Below are 25,338 nucleotides of genomic sequence, written 5' to 3'. Positions count from 1 at the left end.
GAGCCAAGTGACCCCCCCATCAAGAATGAATTATTATCAAGAATGATCGTATCATTCATTCTTGATAACTAATGGTCTTTGTTGACCCAACAGATGAATTTGAAATTTTCTAGATAGGCGCAGGAGTGGCTGTGTGGTAAGTAGCTTGCTAACCAACCACATGGTTCCGGGTTCAGTCCCACTGCGTGGCATTTTGGGCAAGTGTCTTCTGCTATAGCCCCAGGCCGACCAAAGCCTTGTGAGTGGATTTGGTAGACGGAAACTGAAAGAAGCCTGTCGTTAACCAACCACATGGTTCTGGGTTCAGTCCCACTGCGTGGCACCTTGCGTAAGTGTCTTCTACTATAGCCTCGGGCCGATCAATGCCTTGTGAATGGATTTGGTAGATGGAAACTGAAAGAAGCCTGTCGTATATATGTATATATATATATATATATATATGTGCGTGTGTGTGTGTGTGTGTGTGTGTTTGTCCCCCTAGCATTGGTTGACAACCGATGCTGGTGTGTTTACGTCCCCGTCACTTAGCGGTTCGGCAAAAGAGACCGATAGAATAAGTACTGGGCTTACAAAAGAATAAGTCCCGGGGTCGATTTGCTCGACTAAAGGCGGTGCTCCAGCATGGCCGCAGTCAAATGACTGAAACAAGTAAAAGAGTAAGGGCCAAGGCCCGGCGAAACTAAAACACTTACCGAGCTTTAACAGTAACAGTTAGTATCCTGCCCTTGAAGCTTTTTTTATTTAGATGAAATATATGTTTTGGAACTTTTACGGTCACTTCCACTTTGGGGAGAACTGAAACGAAAAAGAAAAATACATGAAGCTATGAGAATGTTATGAACAAGTTCATCACGAGTATTTAGCCCTTTAGCATTCAGATTATTCTATAAAATGTAAAGCTTATGTATTCACACCATGTAAAATTAATCTTGCATCATTTCATGGCTTTGAGATTTCAATGATGTGATTCTTTATTTTTAAAATGACACAATAAGATAGCTATGAATGACCATATCTGACTAGTTTGAACATAAAATAGGTAGAATATTTTGGCCGGATATGGCCGGTTTAAACACTAAAGGGTTAAAGTACTAAAGGGTTAAAGTACATATATATGATGGACTTCTTTCAGTTTCCGTCTACCAAATCCACTCACAAGGCTTTGGTCGGCCCGAGGCTATAGTAGAAGACACTCGCCCGAGGTGCCACGCAGTGGGACTGAACCCGGAACCATGTGGTTGGTAAACAAGCTACTTACCACACAGCCACTCCTATGCCTATTTATATATATATATGATGGACTTCTTTCAGTTTCCGTCTACCAAATCCACTCACAAGGCTTTGGTCGGCCCGAGGCTATAGTAGAAGACACTCGCCCGAGGTGCCACGCAGTGGGACTGAACCCGGAACCATGTGGTTGGTAAACAAGCTACTTACCACACAGCCACTCCTGCGCCTATTATTATGCTAGCAAATTGTCGTCATCATTTAATATCTGTGTTCTGTGCTGACATGGGTTGGATGGTATGACAGGATCCGATCGGCTCAAGGACTGCACCGTGTTCCAGTTCCTGTTTGGCATGGTTTCTGCAACTGAATGTCCTTCCTAACCACTTAACAGAGTGTGGTGATTGCTATTTGCATGCCACCAGCACTAGTGAGGTCACCATGCAGCCTTCAAGACTACAAATATCATGTGAGGCAGGGGAACTTTACGCAAAGAGAATAAGGTGTAGAGTGGGGTAATGGGATCTTTTTGGTTTGAACGGCAGTTTTTTCTAGCGGTGTCATATGAAATTGTTACCCATAATTATGACCCTAGTATCGATCTATTGCAGTTCAATCTATTTTAGGGTTAGGGAGGGGGGAGGGTATCTTTTTTTTCTTCACAAATGTAAATAAATCCAATCTGTTTCTTAAACGAGGGACATATTCATACGGCACAGAATGTGTTTTTTTTTACCTCAATGGACGTCATTGATTGGTTGAAATTGCAGAAATTGAAGAAAAACAACAACAAATATCTTACAAACTATAGAATTTTCTCAATAAAGCCAAGAGAAAAAGATGTTTTATAAACACATTCTACCAGTATACGAAGTTTAAAAGTGTTTAGTTAACTAGAAATTATGTTAAAAAACTGCTGTTCAAACCGAAAAGATCCGGGTAATGTATGAGAAAAAAGGGCAGAAGAAAGCAGTTTTCTTGCTGAAGAGGAGTAGGTGAAGGGTGGAGCTTCAAATTGCTGATTATGTGTCAGAGTAGACCTTCTTTGTACAAGGTGGTTAAGAATGAGAGGGGCAAAGGTGCTAGAAGTGACTGGGAAGAGTTGGGGCTCTTTGGCATGGGGCTGTAGAAAAGAGACAATGATACAGTAAATAGGGGGAGAAAAGAGAGTGACATGCTATTGGGTAGGTTGCAAGGGTGGATGAGAAAGAGTGAGAAAAGGGGGAGAAGCAGGTGCAATGTATGAAGAAGGTGTATGAAAAGATGAGTTGTGAAACAAGGTTAACCTGGGGTTAAAAGCAGCAATTAAACCCTGATTATACAGGTGTGTCATGAAGTCTGTAGACTTGTTAGAAATAACAGCCAAACTCTCTCAAATCATAATCTACTGGCTTAACAAAAGAATGACTGAATAATGTAACTTTAGACAGAGTTTTTGAAATCAAGAACAAGTGGCCCCAGCTGAAATACTTTTGACCATAAGTCTGCTAGATGTCTGTGAGGGAAGTGACCTTGGGCTAAAACAACAACAACAACAACAACAACCAATTTAAATATGTTGATCGCTACAAAAAAAGAAAAATTTACTCACCATATTCCTTGACCTTGATTGATTTTTTCTCTGAAAATTCCTGTATACAGAAACAGAAAGAGTCATCATCATTATATGGAAAGACTAGCAGCATAGCCCGGCGTTGCCCGGGTATGTAAGAGCCCCTAGTAGGCAACGACTAATCCCAATCTAGTCCTTTCCCTCTAGGTAATGAAGGCGCATGTGTAGGTTGCAATGTCTTCTCTTCACTCGAATACTTCTGTGTATACGAATGTTCCTAGCTGTCCCTTTGGGCGATAAAAAAGGTCGAGTTGTGTCCCCTAGACAGTTTGTGTTTAATACACAAATCAGTTTGCTCTGTGTGCCACATATGATTTAATTAACCGATTTTTTCCAGTAATAAAGTATCCTATTGGAATAAAAAGGGCCATATAGCTCCTTGGAGCAGACATGATACTCACTGTGAATTTAAAAAAAAATTCCTGCCAATTTGTGAAAGATATTGTCGAAAAGATGTCATCTTGAATTTGAACGCGATTTCCCCAAATGGCATGATTTTATCGATTCTTTTCAGAACTGGGGGAACTTTTCAAAATTTTCGCTGCGTTAGTTTTAAATAATGACATTGGGCTATGTGTGTGTCAAGTTTCATCAGAATCGGTTGAAAGCCATGGTCAGGGTGAGGGTACAACCTGACAGACACACAGACACACAGACAGACAAACTGCTGTTTATATATAGAGAGATTTCAGACAAAAATCATGCTTCAATGTGTTTGTGTTATAAATGGATAAATGATGATAAAGTAACTTACATCCTGCTCTACTTCTATGGTCCACTTACCCAAAACAGGGCGGCTAGAGATTTGAAATTCATTTGCAGAAACACCTGGAAAAAGAGAAGTTATATATACCTGTAATGTATAGGTTTATCAGATAAATTCAATTATTACACACATGTGAGTGAGAACACTTTGAGATATTTTTGGTATCTAACATATGTCAGATACTGCGAGCGCCTCTTCTGATTGGTCAATCCATGGTGATGACCCGAGGTCACGGTGACGGCACTACTTTTGTCATTCATAAGTTACAACTAAACTTTCAATCTGTGTTATGTATTTCTTGAACGTGAACTTGAATGTTAACAAAATGTTAAACAGTCATCAGTTATCAGTCATTTCACCTGAAAACTTAGCGCTATAAAGTCGGACTATCTTCCTGCGGCATGACATCTTTTACAGTTACACATTGTGACGTCACTGACGTGAAATCAAGCTGTATTCATGCGCGCTTCAACACGATGTGAAGAATTTAGTTATTGGGTTAATAAAATATGGTCGTTTATTCGTGTGTAATAAATAAAATACCAAACTCATTCCCTATGGATACCGTATTTATTACAACGAGTGGCTTGTAAACGTATCTAACTCGCTTTCGCTTGTTAGATACGTTTACAAGCCACTCGTAATAAATACGGTAGGAGTGGCTGTGTGGTAAGTAGCTTGCTAACCAACCACATGGTTCCGGGTTCAGTCCCACTGCGTGGCATCTTGGGCAAGTGTCTTCTACTATAGCCCCGGGCCGACCAATGCCTTGTGAGTGGATTTGGTAGACGGAAACTGAAAGAAGCCTGTCGTATATATGTATATATATATGTATGTATGTATGTATGTGTGTGTGTGTGTTTGTGTTTGTGTTCCGTGCCAGTAGCATGTAAAAGGGCACCATTCGAGCGTGATTGTTACCAAAGTCGCCTTACTGGCACCTGTGCTGGTGGCATGTGTAAAAGGATTCGAGCGAGGTCGTTGCCAGTATCGCCTAACTGGCCCCCGTGCCAGTGGCACGTAAAAAGCACCCACAACACTCTCGGAGTGGTTGGCATTAGGAAGGGGCATCCAGCTGTAGAAACTCTGCCAAATCAAGATTGGAGACTGGTGCAACCATCTGGTTCGCCAGCCCTCAGTCAAAATCGTCCAACCCATGCTAGCATGGAAAGCAGAAGTTAAACGATGGTGATGATTTGTATTGTGTAGAAAAGAGAGTATTACTAGAAGAACTGCACGGAAATGATTTGCGCACTGAATGGAGGGAAAATTAATGGCACAGACTCTCCAAATTCCAATAGACCTGTTCAGATCAACAAGGATTGATTGAATGAACTAATCCATGAAAATTCACAATAATTCGCAAGGAATTAGCCCAGCATATTGGATGCCCATGTGAGGCTGATGCTTGTCAGCTTCTCTTGATGGGATTAAAATCATCATCATCATTTAGCGTCTGCTTTCCATGCTAGCATGGGTTGGACAGTTCAACTGGGGTCTGGGAAGCCAGAAGGCTGCATCAGGCTCAAGTCTGATCTGGCAACGTTTCTACGGCTGGATGCCCTTCCTAACGCCAACCACTCCGTGAGTGTAGTGGGTGCTTTTTACGAGCCAGACGAGGCTGGCAAACGGCCACGATCGGATGGTGCTTTTTACGTGCCATAGGCATGGGGGCCAGGCAAGGCTGGCAAACGGACACGATCGGATGGCGCTTTTTACATGCCATAGGCATGGGGGCCAGGCGAGGCTGGCAAACGGACACGATCGGATGGCGCTTTTTATGTGCCATAGGCATGGGGCCAGGCGAGGCTGGCAACGGCCACGATCAGATGGTGCTTTTTATGTGCCACCGGCATGGGGGCCAGGCGAGGCTGGCAAACGGACACGATCGGATGGTGCTTTTTACGTGCCACCGGCACGGAAGTCAGTCAGGGCGGCGCTGGCAATGGCCACATTTGGATGGTTCTTTTACATACCACCAGCACTGGTATCACAGCTACAATTTCCATTGATGTTGATCTATTTTGATTTTGATTTTGATTTTGATTTTCACTTGCCTCAACAGGTCTTCACAGGTAGAGTTTTGTGTCCCAAGAAGGAAAGGTATGCGTAAGTGGACTGGCTACATCCCAGGTAGAGGCCATGGGTTATGGTCTCACTTGTCCTGCCGGGTCTTCCCACGCACAGCATACTTCCAAAGGTCTCGGTCTCTAGTCATTTCCTCGGTGAGACCTAAAGTTCGAAGGTCTTGCTTCACCACCTCAAAAACAAACAAATTTATCTGACAATGTAGGTGCATGATCATGTGGTAAGAAGCTTGTTTTCTGACCACATGGTACCGGGTTCAATGCTACTGTGTGGCACTTGTGACAAGTGTCTTTTTCTATAACCTTGGGCCAACCAAATTCTTGTAAGTGGATTTAGTTGAGAAACTTAAAGAAGCCTCCTATCATATATGAATGTATGTTTGTGTGTATTCGAGCTTTGGTATTGGAGAAGACTTTTGCGGATTCCATGGACAGCGAGGCTCACCAATGGAGAAGTTCTTAAGCAGATAAGGCCAAAAATGTCACTAGAAACTAGGATCACCAAGCATAGATTGACATATTTCGGTCATATTATGCGGAGAAAATCCCTGGAGAAGGACATCATGCTCGGAATGGTCAGTGGCAAGAGAGGAAGAGGCCGACCAAGAACCCGCTGGCTTGACACCATCAAGAGTGATACCGGAATGGACATGGCCAATCTGAAAGAAGCGGCCCAGGATAGAACTGACTGGAGGACACTGATCCAACGAGTGACCCAGAGTCGACTTCGACTGAGCGGATATTATATATATATATATATATATATATACGGAATGGTCAGTGGCAAGAGAGAAAGAGGCTGACCAAGAACCCGCTGACTTGACACCATCAAGAGGGATACCGGAATGGACATGGCCAATCTGTAGGAAGCGGCCCAGGATAGAACTAACTGGAGGACACTGATCCAACGAGTAACTGAGAGTCGACTTTGACTGAGCGGATATATATATATATATATATACGCAATGGTCAGTGGCAAGAGTGGAAGAGGCTGACCAAGAACCCGCTGGCTTGACACCATCAAGAGTGATACCAGAATGGACATGGCCAGTCTGAAAGAAGCGGCCCAGGATAGAACTGACTGGAGGACACTGATCCAACGAGTGACCGAGAGTCGACTTCGACTGAGCAGATATATATATATATACGGAATGGTCAGTGGCAAGAGAGGAAGAGGCCGACCAAGAACCCGCTGGCTTGACACCATCAAGAGGGATACCGGAATGGACATGGCCAATCTGAAAGAAGTGGCCCAGGATAGAACTGACTGGAGGACACTGATCCAACGAGTGACCGAGAGTCGACTTCGACTGAGCGGATAGATTGAGATTTGTGTATGTGTGTGTGTTTATATGCGTGTATGTGTCTTTGTGTCTGTATTAGTCCCTCACCACCCGCCACTGTTTGACACTTTTTGTTTCCCAACGACATGGATCTTGGTTCACTCCCACTGCATGGTACCTGGAGCAGGTGTCTTCTACTATAACCCCGGACTGACAAGCCTTGTGAGTGGATTTGGTAGATGGAAACTGAAAGAAGCTTGTTGTGTGTGTTTGTGTGTGTGTGTGTGTGTGTGTCCCCTTGTGTCTGTGATTATCCCCCACCCCACCATCCCTCGTCAACCGGTGTTGGTTTGTTTATGTCCTTACTTTACTTGTGGCAACATTCAACCTGGGCTGGTTGAGTCGGCTTCTTCCTTGGAAGAAGTTTCGTGGGAATATGTGGATTTCACAAGCGGTCCCCAAGAATCCTACATGTAGAGACATCCTGTTTGCTGCAGATTGTCCGCAGATGCAGGGACAGAACGACTGAGGAGCCACTGGTTGCCGAAACAGACACTCCGAGGATTTTCACCAGAGCCCCGTCTGCCGGGTTGTGGCCCTAATACCACTCGGTGTCAGACCAATCCACCTTGGGTGGCCCTACCAGGAACCGAAGTTCCTGACGGCTGTGGGAATATGTGGATTTCACAAGCGGTCCCCAACAATCCCGCATGTAGAGACATCCTGTTTGCCGCAGATTGTCCGCAGACGCAGGGACAGAACGACTGAGGAGCTGCCGGTTGCCAAAGAAGACACTCCGAGGATTTTCACCAGAGCCCCGTCTGCAGGTTTGTGGCCCTAATACCACTCGGTGTCAGACCAATCCACCTTGGGTGGCCCTACCAGGAACCGAAGTTCCTGACGGCATAGCTCTGACACTACCCGTTGCCAGCATCCCCACCACGGTGAGGAGGGGATGGACTTTGGGGATGCAAACAGACATTCTGAGGATTTTCACCAGAGCCCCGTCTGCAGGGTTGTGGTCCTAATACCACTCGGTGTCAGACCAATCCGCCTTGGGTGGCCCTACCAGGAACCGAAGTTCCCAACGGGCATAGCTCTGACACTACCCGTTGCCAGTGTCCTCAAAAGAGACTAATTGAATTGTTACTGTGCTTAAAAAAAAACATAAATCCTGGAGTAAATTCGTTTGACCAAAATGTCTGAAGGTGGTGCCCCAATCTGGCTGCTGTCTATGACTTAAATAAGTAAAAGATGCAAAAGCAAAAAATAAACATATAATAAAAAATTATTCCAATTACCATTCTCTGCAGTAAGCTGCATTTCGGACAGTAAATTCTTATTTGCATCCTTCATTGAGTGAATTCAGTGAAAAAGAAAGAGAGGAGTTGAAAAACATTAATGTAAAAACAAAAACAAAATGTAAAGTATAAAAGCCATCTCAGTATGGCTAACCACAAAGTGGGGGTGTTACTGTAGCTTTTTAGCCCCAGGAGATCGTCTCCAGCTGGCTTTAGACACATTTTCTGTGCCCTTGAGTGTGTCTAAAGCCAGCTGGAGACGATGATCTCCTGGGGCTAAAAAGCTACAGTAACACCCCGTCTAAAGCCAGCTGGAGACGATGACCTCCTGGGGCTAAAAAGCTACAGTAACACCCCCCTTTGTGGTTAGCCATATTGAGATGGCTTTTATACTTTACATTGTTGAGCGGTTACTGTTTACATCTCGCTCTGAGATTTAAAAACAAAATGCATATCTATAAGATTGTGTTTGTGTGTGTGTATGAGATGAACAAATGTGTTTTAACCATTTAACAATTAAACTAGTATTATTGTTTGTTTGTTAGTTTGTTCCTTCTTGAGCCATGCCAGGCTCATAAGGGCCGGTTTCCCGGTTTCTTGGCGTATAGGTTCCCCACCTGGACGGGACACCGGTCCGTCGCAGGTGAGCTGCAAGATGCAGGAGGAAAGAGTGAGAGAAAGTTGTGTCGAAAGAGTCAGCAGAAGTTTCGCCATTACCTTCTGCCGGAGCCGCATGGAGCTTTGGTGTTTCGCTCATAAACACACACATTGCCCGGTCTGAGATTTGAACCGGCGATCCCTCGACCGCATGTCCGCTATTGTGTGTTTGTTCCTTCTCGAGCCAAGCCTGGCTCATAAGGGCCGGTTTCCCGGTTTCTTGGCATATAGGTTCCCCACCTGGATGGGACACCGGTCCGTCACAGGTGAGCTGCAAGATGCAGGAGGAAAGAGTGAGAGAAAGTTGTGGCGAAAGAGTCAGCAGAAGTTTCGCCATTACCTTCTGCCGGAGCCGCATGGAGCTTAGGTGTTTCGCTCATAAACACACACATTGCCCGGTCTGAGATTCGAACCCACGATCCCTCGACTGCAAGTCCGCTGCTCTAACTACTAGGCCATGTGCTTCCACAATGTTCCTTCTCGAGCCATGCCTGGCTCATAAAGGCCGATTTCCCAGTTTCTTGGAATATAGGTTCCCCACCTGGACGGGATGCCGGTCTGTCACAGGTGAATTGCAAGATGCAGGAGGAAAGAGTGAGAGAAAAGTTCACCATTACCTTCTGCCGGAGCCGCTTGGAGCTTAGGTGTTTTCACTCATGAACACACACACCATCTGGTCTGAGATTCAAACCAGTGATCCCTCGACCACATGTCCGCTGCTCTAACCACTAGGCCATGTGCCTCCACAAACTAGTATTATGAAGATAATAATGATAATGGAACACCCCTCACACATGATGAGTGTTTTGTGCTAGCCGTTCCAAATGCCGTGATATCGAGAAGTCAGGGTAGTTGGTCATAGTTGTGTCCTGTCCAGCTAACTATACAGCTCCTCTGGAGTGAACTTCATAACAGTCCGACATTGGATTATTAGTGACATCAAGGATTACAAGGGATCTTTTCCGTTTGAACAGCAGTTTTTTTCTAGCGGTGTCATATGAAATTGTCACCCATAATTATAACCCTAGTATCGATCTATTGCATTTCAATCTGTTTTATGGTTAGGGTTAGGGGATCTTTTCGGTTTGAACGGCAGTTTTTTCTAGCGGTGTCATATGAAATTGTCACCCATAATTATAACCCTAGTATCGATCTATTGCATTTCAATCTGTTTTATGGTTAGGGTTAGGGTTAGGGGATATTTTCGGTTTGAATGGCAGTTTTTTTCTAGCGGTGTCATATGAAATTGTCACCCATAATTATGACCCTAGTATCGATCTATTGCATTTCAATCTGTTTTAGGGTTAGGGTTAGGGGTGGGGAAGGGTATCTTTTTTTTCTTCACAAATGTAAATAAACCCAATCTGTTTCCTAAACGAGGGACATATTCATACGGCACAGAATGTTTTCACCTCAATAGACGTCACTGATTGGTTGAAATTGTAGAAATTGAAGGAAAAAAACAACAAATATCTTACAAACTATAGAATTTTCTCAATAAAGCCAAGAGAGAAAGATGTTTTATAAACACATTCTACCAGTATACAAAGTTTTAAATTTTTTAGTTACCTAGAAATTATTTTAAAAACTGCTGGTCAAACCGAAAAGCTCCAATACATGGCATGATGGAAGGCCTTAAGAACTTTATTATGTCCCCTAGACCATTTTTCATTCTGTTTTCTTTTGGTTATTTGATGACAACAAGCATGGATGGCCATCTGTTGGAATATTCCGGTTGTTGGGTATTTAGAGTGATCACTAGTGATGATAACGTTATGCCTCTTTTCATCTTCTCATATGGCTTCAGACTCAACATGCAAGTGCTTGGAAGAGGTAGGGCTCCCTGGGTCAAGATGGTCACTGTTGGAAGACCCTATGCCGGGCGACAGGACTCCGCACTGTGCCACACAAGCAGGAGAACCCAGTCGTGGCTGTCAGACAATTTCTGTGACCACATCACCTCTAACACCTGACCACCTAATTCCCTAGACTGCAAACCCCTTGATTATTATGTGTGGGGTGCAGTTGAGTGAGAGACCAACAAAACTCCTTGTAATACCAAACTCAATACAGAGGCCTACATCAAATGCCTGGAGGAGGTAGCGCTGCCCTGGGTCAAGAGGGTGTCTGCTGGAAGACCCTATGTCTGGCGACAGGACTCTGCACCAAGCCACACAAGCAGAAGAACCCAGTTGTGGCTGTCAGACAATTTCTGTGACCACATCACCTCTAACACCTGACCACCTAATTCCCTAGACTGCAACCCCTTTGATTTTTATGTGTGGGGTGCAGTTGAATGTTTTATAAACACATTCTACCAGTATATGAAGTTTAAAATTTCTTAGTTACCTAGAAATTATGTTAAAAACTGCCAGTCAAACCGAAAAGATCCTTGTCAGTTCAGTCAAAGGTTTAAATGTGGCCGAGGAATTGAAATGAAAAATAAAATATTTATTTCCATACAGGCACAGGAGTGGCTGTGTGGTAAGTAGCTTGCTGACCAACCACATGGTTCCGGGTTCAGTCCCACTGCGTGGCACCTTGGGCAAGTGTCTTCTGCTATAGCCCCGGGCCGACCAATGCCTTGTGAGTGGATTTGGTAGACGGAAACTGAAAGAAGCCTGTCGTATATTTGTATATATCTGTATGTGTATGTGTGTATATATGTTTGTGTGTCTGTGTTTGTCCCCCCCCCCACATCACTTGACAATTGATGCTGGTGTGTTTACGTCCCTGTCACTTTGCGGTTCGGCAAAAGAGACTGATAGAATAAGTGCTGGGCTTACAAAGAATAAGTCCCTAGGTCGATTTGCTCGACTAAAGGCGGTGCTCCAGCATGGCCGCAGTCAAATGACTGAAACAAGTAAAAGAGTAAATGAGAGAGTATAGTTTCTCAGATGAACTGGGCTGCAGCACAAAAACAAAGATAAAAACTGTAGTAAAACTGAGTACGACACCTGTATATATGCCAAAACATAATTTACCATTCATGGCATTAGAACAGGTAAGTAAGGAACTTGAAAGACTTGAAAGCTAGGGATAATTGAGAAGACAGATCACTGGGCATCTGCGGACTCACAAAACAAGCCCACCCCCACCCCAGGAGGGCGAGATGGTCTTCGTCACATCGACGGACAAACTGCAGTGGTAGTAGTAGTTATGATGCTTGTGGTGATGGTGGTAGTGGTGGTGTGGTGGTGTTGGTTGTAGTTGTGATGATGGTAGCAGTATTGATGTTAGTTGTAGCTGGGGTGGTGATATTTGAGATGGTGGTGATTGTAGTGGTAGTGGTAACGACAGTGGTATTAATTATGGTGGTGGTTGTATTGTGATGATGGTAGCGGTATTGGTGTTAGTTGTAGCTGGGGTGGTGATATTTGAGATGGTGGTGATTGTAGTGGAAGTGGTAACGACAGTGGTATTAATTATGGTGGTGGTGGTGGTGGTGGTGGTGGTTGTATTGTGATGATGGTAGCGGTATTGGTGTTAGTTGTAGCTGGGGTGGTGATATTTGAGATGGTGGTGATTGTAGTGGTAGTGGTAACGACAGTGGTATTAATTATGGTGGTGGTTGTATTGTGATGATGGTAGCGGTATTGGTGTTAGTTGTAGCTGGGGTGGTGATATTTGAGATGGTAGTGATTGTAGTGGTAGTGGTAACGACAGTGGTATTAATTATGGTGGTGGTGGTGGTTGTATTGTGATGATGGTAGCGTATTGGTGTTAGTTGTAGCTGGGGTGGTGATATTTGAGATGGTGGTGTGATTGTAGTGGTAGTGGTAACGACAGTGGTATTAATTATGGTGGTGGTTGTATTGTGATGATGGTAGCGGTATTGGTGTTAGTTGTAGCTGGGGTGGTGATATTTGAGATGGTGGTGATTGTAGTGGTAGTGGTAACGACAGTGGTATTAATTATGGTGGTGGTTGTATTGTGATGATGGTAGCGGTATTGGTGTTAGTTGTAGCTGGGGTGGTGATATTTGAGATGGTGGTGATTGTAGTGGTAGTGGTAACGACAGTGGTATTAATTATGGTGGTGGTTCTATTGTGATGATGGTAGCGGTATTGGTGTTAGTTGTAGCTGGGGTGGTGATATTTGAGATGGTAGTGATTGTAGTGGTAGTGGTAACGACAGTGGTATTAATTATGGTGGTGGTGGTGGTTGTATTGTGATGATGGTAGCGGTATTGGTGTTAGTTGTAGCTGGGGTGGTGATATTTGAGATGGTGGTGATTGTAGTGGTAGTGGTAACGACAGTGGTATTAATTATGGTGGTGGTTGTATTGTGATGATGGTAGCGGTATTGGTGTTAGTTGTAGCTGGGGTGGTGATATTTGAGATGGTGGTGATTGTAGTGGTAGTGGTAACGACAGTGGTATTAATTATGGTGGTGGTTGTATTGTGATGATGGTAGCGGTATTGGTGTTAGTTGTAGCTGGGGTGGTGATATTTGAGATGGTGGTGATTGTAGTGGAAGTGGTAATGACAGTGGTATTAATTATGGTGTGGTGGTGGTGGTGGTGGTGGTGGTGGTGGTGGTGGTGGTTGTATTCTGATGATGGTAGGCGGTATTGGTGTTAGTTGTAGCTGGGGTGGTGATATTTGAGATGGTGGTGATTGTAGTGGTAGTGGTAACGACAGTGGTATTATTATGGTGGTGGTTGTATTGTGATGATGGTAGCGGTATTGTTGTTAGTTGTAGCTGGGGTGGTGATATTTGAGATGGTGGTGATTGTAGTGGTAGTGGTAACGACAGTGGTATTAATTATGGTGGTGGTTGTATTGTGATGATGGTAGCGGTATTGGTGTTAGTTGTAGCTGGGGTGGTGATATTTGAGATGGTAGTGATTGTAGTGGTAGTGGTAACGACAGTGGTATTAATTATGGTGGTGGTTGTATTGTGATGATGGTAGCGGTATTGTTGTTAGTTGTAGCTGGGGTGGTGATATTGAGATGGTAGTGATTGTAGTGGTAGTGGTAACGACAGTGGTATTAATTATGGTGGTGGTTGTATTGTGATGATGGTAGCGGTATTGGTGTTAGTTGTAGCTGGGGTGGTGATATTTGAGATGGTAGTGATTGTAGTGGTAGTGGTAACGACAGTGGTATTAATTATGGTGGTGGTTGTATTGTGATGATGGTAGCGGTATTGGTGTTAGTTGTAGCTGGGGTGGTGATATTTGAGATGGTAGTGATTGTAGTGGTAGTGGTAACGACAGTGGTATTAATTATGGTGGTGGTTGTATTGTGATGATGGTAGCGGTATTGGTGTTAGTTGTAGCTGGGGTGGTGATATTTGAGATGGTAGTGATTGTAGTGGTAGTGGTAACGACAGTGGTATTAATTATGGTGGTGGTTGTATGTGATGATGGTAGCGGTATTGGTGTTAGTTGTAGCTGGGGTGGTGATATTTGAGATGGTAGTGATTGTAGTGGTAGTGGTAACGACAGTGGTATTAATTATGGTGGTGGTTGTATTGTGATGATGGTAGCGGTATTGGTGTTAGTTGTAGCTGGGGTGGTGATATTTGAGATGGTGGTGATTGTAGTGGTAGTGGTAACGACAGTGGTATTAATTATGGTGGTGGTTGTATTGTGATGATGGTAGCGGTATTGGTGTTAGTTGTAGCTGGGGTGGTGATATTTGAGATGGTAGTGATTGTAGTGGTAGTGGTAACGACAGTGGTATTAATTATGGTGGTGGTTGTATTGTGATGATGGTAGCGGTATTGGTGTTAGTTGTAGCTGGGGTGGTGATATTTGAGATGGTGGTGATTGTAGTGGTAGTGGTAACGACAGTGGTATTAATTATGGTGGTGGTTGTATTGTGATGATGGTAGCGGTATTGGTGTTAGTTGTAGCTGGGGTGGTGATATTTGAGATGGTAGTGATTGTAGTGGAAGTGGTAACGACAGTGGTATTAATTATGGTGGTGGTGGTGGTTGTAGTTGTGATGATGGTAGTGGTATTGGTGTTAGTTGTAGCTGGGGTGGTGATATTTGAGATGGTGGTGATTGTAGTGGTAGTGGTAATGACAGTGGTATTAATTATAGTGGTGGTGGTGGTGATAGTGGTTGCAGTCATGGTGGTGGCACATCCAAAAAAAAGGTTCATAAAAGTTCTTACCCTTATATAGGCTTTCATGGGATCGTTTCTTCCTGTGTAATTTCTAAAAAGGTTCAAGACACGGAATTTTACTGGCAAAAGAGAAGAGAATTTACAAAGATGAAGACATTAAAGATGATGGTGATGGATGGGGATGATAAGGTGGAAGAGGTAGCATATGGAGAGGAGAAAGAGGGAGTGAAGCAGAGGGGAAAGGAGGGGGGCAGGAAGAAGAAGAAGAGGAGGAGCAAGAATGAGAAGGCAGCGAGCTGGCAGAAACATTAGTGTACCAGGCGAAATGCTTAGCAGTATTTCGTCTGCCATTATGTTCTGAGTTCAAATTCCATCGAGGTCGACTTTGTCTTTCATCCTTTCGGGGTCAATTAAATAAGTACCAGTTATGCACTGGGGTCGATGTAATCAACTTAATCCGTTTGTCTATCTTTGTTTGTCCCCTCTATGTTTAGCCCCTTGTGGGTACTAAAGAAATAAGAAACATTAACATGCCGGGCGAAATGCTTAGCGGTATTTCGTCTGCCATTACGTTCTGAGTTCAAATTCCATCTAGGTCAACTTTGTCTTTCATCCTTTCGGGGTCAATTAAATAAGTACCAGTTATGCACTGGGGTCGATATAATTGACTTAATCCGTTTGTCCCCTCTATGTTTAGCCCCTTGTGGGCAATAAAGAAATAAGAAACATTAACATGCCGGGCGAAATGCTTAGCGGTATTTCATTTGCCATTACATTCTGAGTTCAAATTCTGCCGAGGTTGACTTTGCCTTTCATCCTTTCGGGGTCGATTAAATAAGTACCAGTTATGCACTGGGTCGATATAATCGACTTAATCCGTTTGTCCCCTCTATGTTTAGCCCCTTGTGGGCAATAAAGAAATAAGAAACATTAACATGCCGGGCGAAATGCTTAGCGGTATTTCATTTGCCATTACATTCTGAGTTCAAATTCCACCGAGGTCAACTTTGTCTTTCCTCCTTTTGGGGTCGATAAATTAAGTACAAGTTACGCACTGGGGTCGATGTAATCGACTTAATCACTTTGTCTATCCTTGTTTGTCCACTCTATGTTTAGCCCCTTGTGGGCAATAAAGAAATAAAAAACGTTAGCATGCCGGGCAAAATGCTTAGCGGTATTTCGTTGGCCATTACATTCTGAGTTGTATGTACATACAAACATAACTAGATGCTCACACCAGGGTCTCTGGTTTGTTGATGTAAACCCTCTCTTTCAGGTATCCCCATAGGAAAAAATCCAGGCTAGCCAAACCTGGGAATGTGAAGGCCATTCAAAGAAGACATCACACATGGTTCAAGCAAGATGGGGAAACTGCTCATACTGCAAGAGAAACAATGAAGTGCTTTGCAGAGAGAGAATAATCTCCTGCTGTTGCAATGTCAAATGGCCTTCAAGTTACCCATATTTCACTAGCCCGGATTTTCTTTTTGTGGGGAAACCTGAAAGAGGGGGTTTATGTCAACAAACCAGAGACCCTGGTGCAACTGAAGGAGAACATCAATAGTGAAATCAGAGAAGTTTGTTTGTTCCTTCTCGAGCCTTGCCTGGCTCATAAGGGCCGGTTTCCCGGTTTCTTGGCGTATGGGTTCCCCACCTGGATGGGACGCCAGTCCGTCGCAGGTAATCTGCAAGACACAGGAGGAAAGAGTGAGAGAAAGTTGTGGCGGAAGAGTCAGCAGAAGTTTCGCCATTACCTTCTGTTGGAGCCACACGGAGCTTAGGTGTTTCGCTCATAAACACACACATCGCCCGGTCTGAGATTCGAACCTGCAATCCCTCGACTGCAAGTCCGCTGCTCTAACCACTAGGCCATGTGACTCCACAAAAATGTTCCTTCTCGAACCATGCCAGGCTCATAAGGGCCGGTTTCCCGGTTTCTTGGCGTATGGGTTCCCCACCTGGACGGGACGCCAGTCCGTCGCAGGTGAGCTGCAAGACACAGGAGGAAAGAGTGAGAGAAAGTTGTGGCGAAAGAGTCAGCAGAAGTTTCGCCATTACCTTCTGTTGGAGCCACACGGAGCTTAGGTGTTTCGCTCATAAACACACACATCGCCCGGTCTGAGATTCGAACCTGCAATCCCTCGACCGCAAGTCCGCTGCTCTAACCACTAGGCCATGTGCCTTCACAAAAATGTTCCTTCTCGAACCATGCCAGGTTCATAAGGGCCAGTTTCCCGGTTTCCTTAGCATATAGGTTCCCCACCTGGATGGGACGCCGGTCCGTCGCAGGTGAGCTGCAAGATGCAGGAGGAAAGGGTGAGAGAAAGTTGTGGCGGAAGAGTCAGCAGAAGTTTCGCCATTACCTTCTGCCAGAGCCCCGCGGAGCTTAGGTGTTTCGCTCATAAACACACACATCGCCCGGTCTGAGGTTCAAACCCATGATCCCAAGACCGCGAGTCCGCTGCTCTAACCACTAGGCCATGTGCCTCCACACTCTGAACGAGGTTGCTCTCCAAGCAACAAGTAGCCTTTCTTAAAGTGTGAAAACCACTCATAAACTTGAGCAGCATCCTTGCAAGCTGCTTGAAGCATTGCAACTGTTTTGGAGGCCGTTTTCCACAACAGAAAACAGTGTTTCATGGAAGTAAGCTGTTTCTTTGTTTCCACCATTGCAAAAATTGATGAACAGGGAAGAAGCACTGCAAAACGAAGATGAATCACATGGCAGTATGAACTTAGCAGACAACAGCAGTCAGCAGGCTGATGCCTGAGGGTTGCATCAAGTGGTTCATAGAAGCGGACTTGTCCCACAGAGAACTTTTCCATTTACCTTTACTCTTACTCTCTCTTTTACTCTTTTACTTGTTTCAGTCATATGACTGCGGCCATGCTGGAGCACCGCCTTTAGTCGAGCAAATCGACCCCGGGACTTATTCTTTGTAAGCCCAGTACTTATTCTATCAAACTCTTTTGCCGAACTGCTAAGTGACGGGGACGTAAACACACCAGCATCGGTTTTCAAGCAATGCTAGGCAGACAAACACAAACATGTACACACACACACACACACATATATATATATATATATATATATATATATATATATATATAATATATATATATATATATACATATATACGACAGGCTTCTTTCAGTTTCCGTCTACCAAATCCACTCACAAGGCATTGGTCGGCCCAGGGCTATAGCAGAAGACACTTGCCCAAGATGCCACGCAGTGGGACTGAACTCGGAACCATGTGGTTGGTTAGCAAGCTACTTACCACACAGCCACTCCTGAGGGGTACCTACTCATATAAAAAAGCAGCAAATTAAGGAATATATCTTCATTATTATAGAAGATTAATAACTAATATAAGATGTGACAATAGGGAGAGAGAGAAATTTAAAAAGCATTGATGGAGTTATGTAATTACATATATGTGTGTGTGTGAGTGGATTTGGTAGACAGAAACTGAAAGAAGCCCGTCGTATATATGTATATATATATATATATATATATGCTAGCATGGAAAACGGACGTTAAATGATGATGATGATGATGATGATGATATATATATATATATGTGTGTGTGTTCGTGTATGTTTGTGTGTCTGTGTTTGTCCCCCTAGCGTTGCTTGATGACCGATGCTGGTGTGTTTATGTCCCCGTTGCTTAGCGGTCCAGCAAAAGAGACCGATAGAATAAGTACTGGGCTTACAAAAGAATAAGTCCCGGGTTCGAGTTGCTTGATTAAAGGCGGTGCTCCAGCATGACCGCAGTCAAATGACTGAAACAAGTAAAAGTAAGTAATGTGTACGTGAAGAATTCAATCAAAAGTTACTCTCTCTTTTACTCTCTTTTATTCTTTTACTTATTTCAGTCATTTGGAGAGTACAGGAGAGTACAGCGGATGTGGCAGCACTTCCCAGCCATGTGTTTGAATAGCTTCCTTGGTCATATTGGCGATAATGAGGGCGGGCATTGTCGTGTAGCAGAAGAACTCCATGCTGCCGATTAGGTCTTTTCTCTTGAATAGCCGTGCTGAGCCGTTCCATCTGTTGAACATGAAGTTCCACGTTGACCGCTTGGTTCCATTGAAGCATACTGATGGTTGCTTATGATAGGATGTGATGGTGGGAGTACTTGAGGACTCTGCCCCTAAACTACCTTCCAGAAATAGTGGGTGAAGCTGGACGGCTGGATGTAGTGATGTAAGATGTGGGATCTTTTCAGTTTGAACGGCAGTTTTTAACATAATTTCTAGGTAACTAAAAAATTTTAAACTTCATATACTGGTAGAATGTGTTTATAAAACATCTTTTTCTCTTGGCTTTATTGAGAAAATTCTACGGTTTGTAAGATATTTGTTGTTTTTTTTTTCTTCAATTTCTGCAATTTCAACCAATCAATGACGTCCATTGAGGTGAAAAGCATTCTGTGCCATATGAATATGTCCCTCGTTTAAGAAACAGATTGGGTTTATTTACATTTGTGAAGAAAAAAAAGATACCCTTCCCCCCACCCCTAACCCTAACCCTAAAACAGATTGAAATGCACCAATCACTGACGTCTATTGAGGTAAAAAACATTCTGTGCCGTATGAATATGTCCCTCGTTTAAGAAACAGATTGGGTTTATTTACATTTGTGAAGAAAAAAAAAGATACCCTTCCCCCACCACTAACCCTAACCCTAAAACAGATTGAAATGCACCAATCACTGACGTCTATTGAGGTAAAAAACATTCTGTGCCGTATGAATATGTCCCTCGTTTAAGAAACAGATTGGGTTTATTTACATTTGTGAAGAAAAAAAAAGATACCCTTCCCCCCACCCCTAACCCTAACCCTAAAAGAGATTGAAATGCACCAATCACTGATGTCTATTGAGGTAAAAAACATTCTGTGCCGTATTAATATGTCCCTCGTTTAAGAAACAGATTGGGTTTATTTACATTTGTGAAGAAAAAAAAGATACCCTTCCCCCACCCCTAACCCTAACCCTAAAACAGATTGAAATGCACCAATCACTGACATCTATTGAGGTAAAAAGCATTCTGTGCCGTATGAATATGTCCCTCGTTTAAGAAACAGATTGGGTTTATTTACATTTGTGAAGAAAAAAAGATACCCTTCCCCCACCCCTAACCCTAACCCTAAAACAGATTGAAATGCACCAATCACTGACGTCTATTGAGGTAAAAAACATTCTGTGCCGTATGAATATGTCCCTCGTTTAAGAAACAGATTGGGTTTATTTACATTTGTGAAGAAAAAAAAGATACCCTTCCCCCCACCCCTAACCCTAACCCTAAAACATTGAAATGCACCAATCACTGACGTCTATTGAGGTAAAAAACATTCCGTGCCGTATGAATATGTCCCTTGTTTAAGAAACAGATTGGGTTTATTTACATTTGTGAAGAAAAAAAAAGATACCCTTCCCCCACCACTAACCCTAAAACAGATTGAAATACACCAATCACTGACGTCTATTGAGGTAAAAAACATTCTGTGCCGTATGAATATGTCCCTCGTTTAAGAAACAGATTGGGTTTATTTACATTTGTGAAGAAAAAAAAGATACCCTTACCCCCACCTCTAACCCTAAAACAGATTGAAATGCAATAGATCGATTCTAGGGTTATAATTATGGGTGACAATTTCATTTGACACCGCTAGAAAAAACTGCCGTTCAAACAGAAAAGATCCAAGATGTGTTACCTGTATCTCCTGGCTTGTATACATTTTTATCAGTCAGGATGTATCTCATGGAATTATAACCACAGTTGACTTCCAATTCAGCGCCAAAGTTGATGTGTAATTTGTACCGTTTAATTGCAAGGCCTTCAGTGTTCTACAGCAGAAAGGAAAGAGAGTTTATTAGTTTTTATTACACAAAATATTCACTTTTAATAAGAACAGGCATGACTGTATGAACAAGAGTTTGCTTCCCAACCACGTGGTTCCGAGTTCAGTCCCACTGTGTGGCACCTTTGGCAAGTGTCTTCTACTATAACCTCAGGCTGACCAAAGCCTTGTGAGTGGATTTGGTAGACGAAAACTGAAAGACACTCATCATATATATGTGTGTGTGTGTGTGTGTGTGTGTGTGGTTTTCTTGTCTGTATTTGACACTCACCATTGGTTAACAACCAGTGTTGGTTTGTTTACGTCCACATAACTTAGCAGTTAAGCAAAAGAGACCAACAAAATAAGTTCATTTATTTATTTATTTATTTATGCGCCCTTTTCAAGCCTAGCCAGGCTCATGGGCCCAGTTTCCTGGTTTCTATGGCACCGATTATTATTTTTTTTTTTAAATGATAGGTGCAGGAGTGGCCATGTGGTAAGTAGCTTGCTTACAAACCACATGGTTCCGGGTTCAGTCCCAGTATGTGGCACCTTGGGCAAGTGTGTTCTACTATAGCCTTGGGCCAACCAAAGCCTTGTGAGTGGATTTGGTAGACAGAAACTGAAAGAAGCCCATTGTATATATATTTATATATGTGTGTGTATGTTTGTGTCTCTGTGTTTGTACCCCACCAGCATCGCTTGGCAGCCGATGGTCGCGTGTTTATGTTCCCGTAACTTAGCGGTTCGGCAAAAGAGACTGATGGAATAAGTACTAGGCTTCCAAAGAATAAGCCCTGGGGTCGATTTGTTCGACTAAAGGTGGCGCTCCAGCATGGCCACAGTCAAATGACTGAAATAAGTAAAGAATAAAAGAGAGTAAAAGAGAGTAACATTTGATTGAATTCTTCACGTACACATTACTTACTTTTACTTGTTTCAGTCATTTGACTGCGGCCATGCTGGAGCACCGCTTTTAATCAAGCAACTTGACCCCGGGACTTATTCTTTGTAAGCCCAGTACTTATTCTATCAGTCTATTTTGCCGAACTGCTAAGTGACAGGGACGTAAACACACCAGCATCGGTTGTCAAGCAATGCTAGGGGGACAAACACAGACACACACACACATATATATATACATATACATATATACGACAGGCTTCTTTCAGTTTCCGTCTATCAAATCCACTCACAAGGCTTTGGTCGCCCGAGGCTATAGTAGAAGACACTTCCCCAAGGTGCTACACAGTGGGACTGAACCCGGAACCATGTGGTCGGTAAGCAAGCAACATACCACACAGCCACTCCTGCCTACAGTAGGGAAGTCCATGACTATAGTAGGCATGACATAGGAAAGTTCCAAAGAAAAGGAAGGAGGGCAAATATCGGCCCGCCCCCCACATTTATATCTATAGACACAGAAGAAACAAAATAAAAAAAGAAGAACTGTACTTACCATCTTCATGAATACGGCCTGTTGGCCTGAAAGAGAAAGAAATCATGAGATAAATTAGACTTCTATTTCATTGCATGTTAATTGGCTACCTTAATTAATTATCTATTCATGTCATTTGAGTGTGGATACAAAACACACACATACACTGATAAGGGTACCTATTTCTTTACTACCCACAAGGGGCTAAATACAGAGAGGACAAACAAGGACAGACAAACGGATTAAGTTGATTATATCAACCCCAGTGCATAACTGGTACTTAGTTAATCGACTCCGAAAGGATGAAAGGCAAAGTCGACCTCGGTGGAATTTGAACTCAGAACGTAGCGGCAGATGAAATACTGCTAAGCATTTCACCCAGCGTGCTAACGTTTCTGCCAGCTCGCCATATAAGTGTCTCTGGCACGGGTGCCTTTTATGTGTCACTGATAAGGGTACCATTTAAGTGTCTCTGGCACAAGTGCCTTTTATGTGTCACTGATAAGGGTACCATTTCAGTGTCTCTGGCACAGGTGCCTTTTATGTGTCACTGATAGGGGTACCATTTAAGTGTCTCTGGCACAAGTGCCTTTTATGTGTCACTAATAAGGGTACCATTTAAGTGTCTCTGGCACAAGTGCCTTTTATGTGTCACTGATAAGGGTACCATTTCAGTGTCTCTGGCACAGGTGCCTTTTATGTGTCACTGATAGGGGTACCATTTAAGTGTCTCTGGCACAGGTGCCTTTTATGTGTCACTAATAAGGGTACTATTTAAGTGTCTCTGGCACAGGTGCCTTTTATGTGTGACTGATAAGGGTATCATTTAAGTGTCTGTGGCACAAGTGCCTTTTATGTGTCACTGATAAGGGTACCATTTCAGTGTCTCTAGCACAGGTGCCTTTTATGTGTGACTGATAAGGGTACCATTTAAGTGTCTCTGGCACAAGTGCCTTTTATGTGTCACTGATAAGGGTACCATTTAAGTGTCTCTGGCACAAGTGCCTTTTATGTGTCACTGATAAGGGTACCATTTAAGTGTCTCTGGCACAGGTGCCTTTTATGTGTCACTGATGAGGGTACCATTTAAGTGTCTCTGGCACAAGTGCCTTTTATGTGTCACTGATAGGGGTACCATTTAAGTGTCTCTGGCACAAGTGCCTTTTATGTGTCACTGATAAGGGTACCATTTAAGTGTCTCTGGCACAAGTGCCTTTTATGTGTCACTGATAAGGGTACCATTTAGGTGTCTCTGGCACAGGTGCCTTTTATGTGTCACTAATGAGGGTACCATTTAAGTGTCTCTGGCACAAGTGCCTTTTATGTGTCACTGATAAGGGTACCATTTCAGTGTCTCTGGTACAGGTGCCTTTTATGTGTCACTGATAAGGGTACCATTTAAGTGTCTCTGGCACAAGTGCCTTTTATGTGTCACTGATAAGGGTACCATTTCAGTGTCTCTGGCACATGTGCCTTTTATGTGTCACTGATAGGGGTACCATTTAAGTGTCTCTGGCACAAGTGCCTTTTATGTGTCACTGATAAGGGTACCATTTCAGTGTCTCTGGCACAGGTGCCTTTTATGTGTCACTGATAAGGGTACTATTTAAGTGTCTCTGGCACAGGTGCCTTTTATGTGTGACTGACAAGGGTACCATTTAAGTTCTCTGGCACAAGTGCCTTTTATGTGTCACTGATAAGGGTACCATTTCAGTGTCCCTAGCACAGGTGCCTTTTATGTGTCACTGATAAGGGTACCATGTAAGTGTCTCTGGCACAAGTGCCTTTTATGTGTCACTGATAAGGGTACCATTTAAGTGTCTCTGGCACAGGTGCCTTTTATGTGTCACTGATGAGGGTACCATTTTAGTGTCTTTGGCACAAGTGCCTTTTATGTGTCACTGATAAGGGTACCATTTAAGTGTCTCTGGCACAGGTGCCTTTTATGTGTCACTGATGAGGGTACCATTTAAGTGTCTCTGGCACAGGTGCTATTTATGTGTCACTGATAAGGGTACCATTTAAGTGTCTCTGGCACAAGTGCCTTTTATGTGTCACTGATAAGGGTACCATTTAAGTGTCTCTGGCACAGGTGCCTTTTATGTGTCACTGATAAGGGTACCATTTAAGTGTCTCTGGCACAAGTGCCTTTGATGTGTCACTGATAAGGGTACCATTTCAGTGTCTGTGGCACAGGTGCCTTTTATGTGTCACTGATAAGGGTACCATTTAAGTGTCTCTGGCACAAGTGCCTTTGATGTGTCACTGATAAGGGTACCATTTCAGTGTCTCTGGAACAGGTGCCTTTTATGTGTCACTGATAAGGGTACCGTTTCAGTGTCTCTGGCACAGGTGCTTTTATGTGTCACTGATAAGGGTACTATTTAAGTGTCTCTGGCACCGGTGCCTTTTATGTGTCACTGAAAAGTGTACCATTTCAGTGTCACTGGCACAGGTGCCTTTTATGTGTCACTGAAAAGGGTACCAATTAAGTGTCTCTGGCACGGGTGCCTTTTATGTGTCACTGATAAGGGTACTATTTAAGTGTCTCTGGCACAGGTGCCTTTTATGTGTCACTGAAAAGGGTACCATATCAGTGTCACTGGCACAGGTGCCTTTTATGTGTCACTGAAAAGGGTACCATTTCAGTGTCTCTGGCACAGGTGCCTTTTATGTGTCACTGATAAGGGTACCATGTAAGTGTCTCTGGCACAAGTGCCTTTTATGTGTGACTGATAAGGGTACCATTTAAGTGTCTCTGGCACAAGTGCCTTTTATGTGTCACTGATAAGGGTACCATTTAAGTGTCTCTGGCACAAGTGCCTTTTATGTGTCACTGATAAGGGTACCATTTAAGTGTCTCTGGCACAGGTGCCTTTTATGTGTCATTGATATGGGTACCATTTCAGTGTCTGTGGCACAGGTGCCTTTTATGTGTCACTGATAAGGGTACCATTTCAGTGTCTCTGACACAAGTGCCTTTTATGTGTCACTGATAAGGGTACAGTTTCAGTGTCTCTGGCACAGGTGCCTTTT

At 43.5% G+C, this 25,338-nt stretch overlaps 1 protein-coding gene across 1 annotated transcript in view; it reads right to left on the bottom strand.

Moving 5' to 3' along the window:
* LOC115226112 (CD109 antigen-like) overlaps nucleotides 1–25,338 on the bottom strand; it is a 161,648-nt gene that overhangs the window by 105,969 nt on the left and 30,341 nt on the right. The window contains exons 4-10 of the mRNA XM_036514831.1: nucleotides 22,324–22,349; nucleotides 20,736–20,868; nucleotides 15,061–15,131; nucleotides 8,277–8,325; nucleotides 3,594–3,667; nucleotides 2,819–2,858; nucleotides 693–795 (exon numbers count right to left, since the gene is read on the bottom strand). Coding sequence (XP_036370724.1) covers nucleotides 693–795; nucleotides 2,819–2,858; nucleotides 3,594–3,667; nucleotides 8,277–8,325; nucleotides 15,061–15,131; nucleotides 20,736–20,868; nucleotides 22,324–22,349 — 496 coding nt within the window. The remainder of the gene's footprint in view (nucleotides 1–692; nucleotides 796–2,818; nucleotides 2,859–3,593; nucleotides 3,668–8,276; nucleotides 8,326–15,060; nucleotides 15,132–20,735; nucleotides 20,869–22,323; nucleotides 22,350–25,338) is intronic.

This window comes from Octopus sinensis, linkage group LG29 (genome assembly GCF_006345805.1).
Source record: "Octopus sinensis linkage group LG29, ASM634580v1, whole genome shotgun sequence".
Classification (NCBI taxonomy): Eukaryota; Metazoa; Mollusca; class Cephalopoda; order Octopoda; family Octopodidae; genus Octopus; species Octopus sinensis.
This window is presented reverse-complemented; position numbering and strand designations above follow the sequence as displayed.